Genomic DNA, 367 nt, shown 5'->3' on the forward strand with positions numbered 1-367 from the left:
CAGCGTTCATAGTCCATCGCTCTGCTCGGGGGCTGTGCGGGGCTACGGGGGGCTCTCCCCCCTCGCCAGGGGAGGTTTTCCCCTCCCCCCTTTTAGGAGGAGTTCATGATGGGCCGGGAATACACACCTTGGTAGTAAGAAGTCTCTCCGGCTAAAGGGGAGGACTCTAAGCCGTTTTTGTTCGTTACGGGCCCCATGGCCAGGCTGCCGGGCATGGGCGAGGCGTAGCCCGAGTAGTGCATCACCTGCTCGTAGGCCTTCAGGTCCATTTTGTGGTGGTGGTGGTGGTGGTGGTGAGGGTGGTGGTGCTGCTGCTCGGAGGAGGACATCAGGTTGTTGATGGAGAAGGGGTGGTTGAAGGCGTAGT

The 367-nt window shown here is 60.8% G+C and overlaps 1 protein-coding gene across 1 annotated transcript in view; it reads right to left on the bottom strand.

Moving 5' to 3' along the window:
* Positions 1-92: 92 nt before the first annotated feature.
* The window catches only part of FOXA2 (forkhead box A2), a 9,423-nt gene continuing 9,148 nt past the window's right edge, over positions 93-367 (bottom strand). Inside the window, exon 5 of the mRNA XM_009646982.1 lies at positions 93-367. Coding sequence (XP_009645277.1) covers positions 93-367 — 275 coding nt within the window.

Source organism: Egretta garzetta, unplaced genomic scaffold, assembly GCF_000687185.1.
Source record: "Egretta garzetta isolate BGI_Z169 unplaced genomic scaffold, ASM68718v1 scaffold819, whole genome shotgun sequence".
Lineage (NCBI taxonomy): Eukaryota > Metazoa > Chordata > Aves > Pelecaniformes > Ardeidae > Egretta > Egretta garzetta.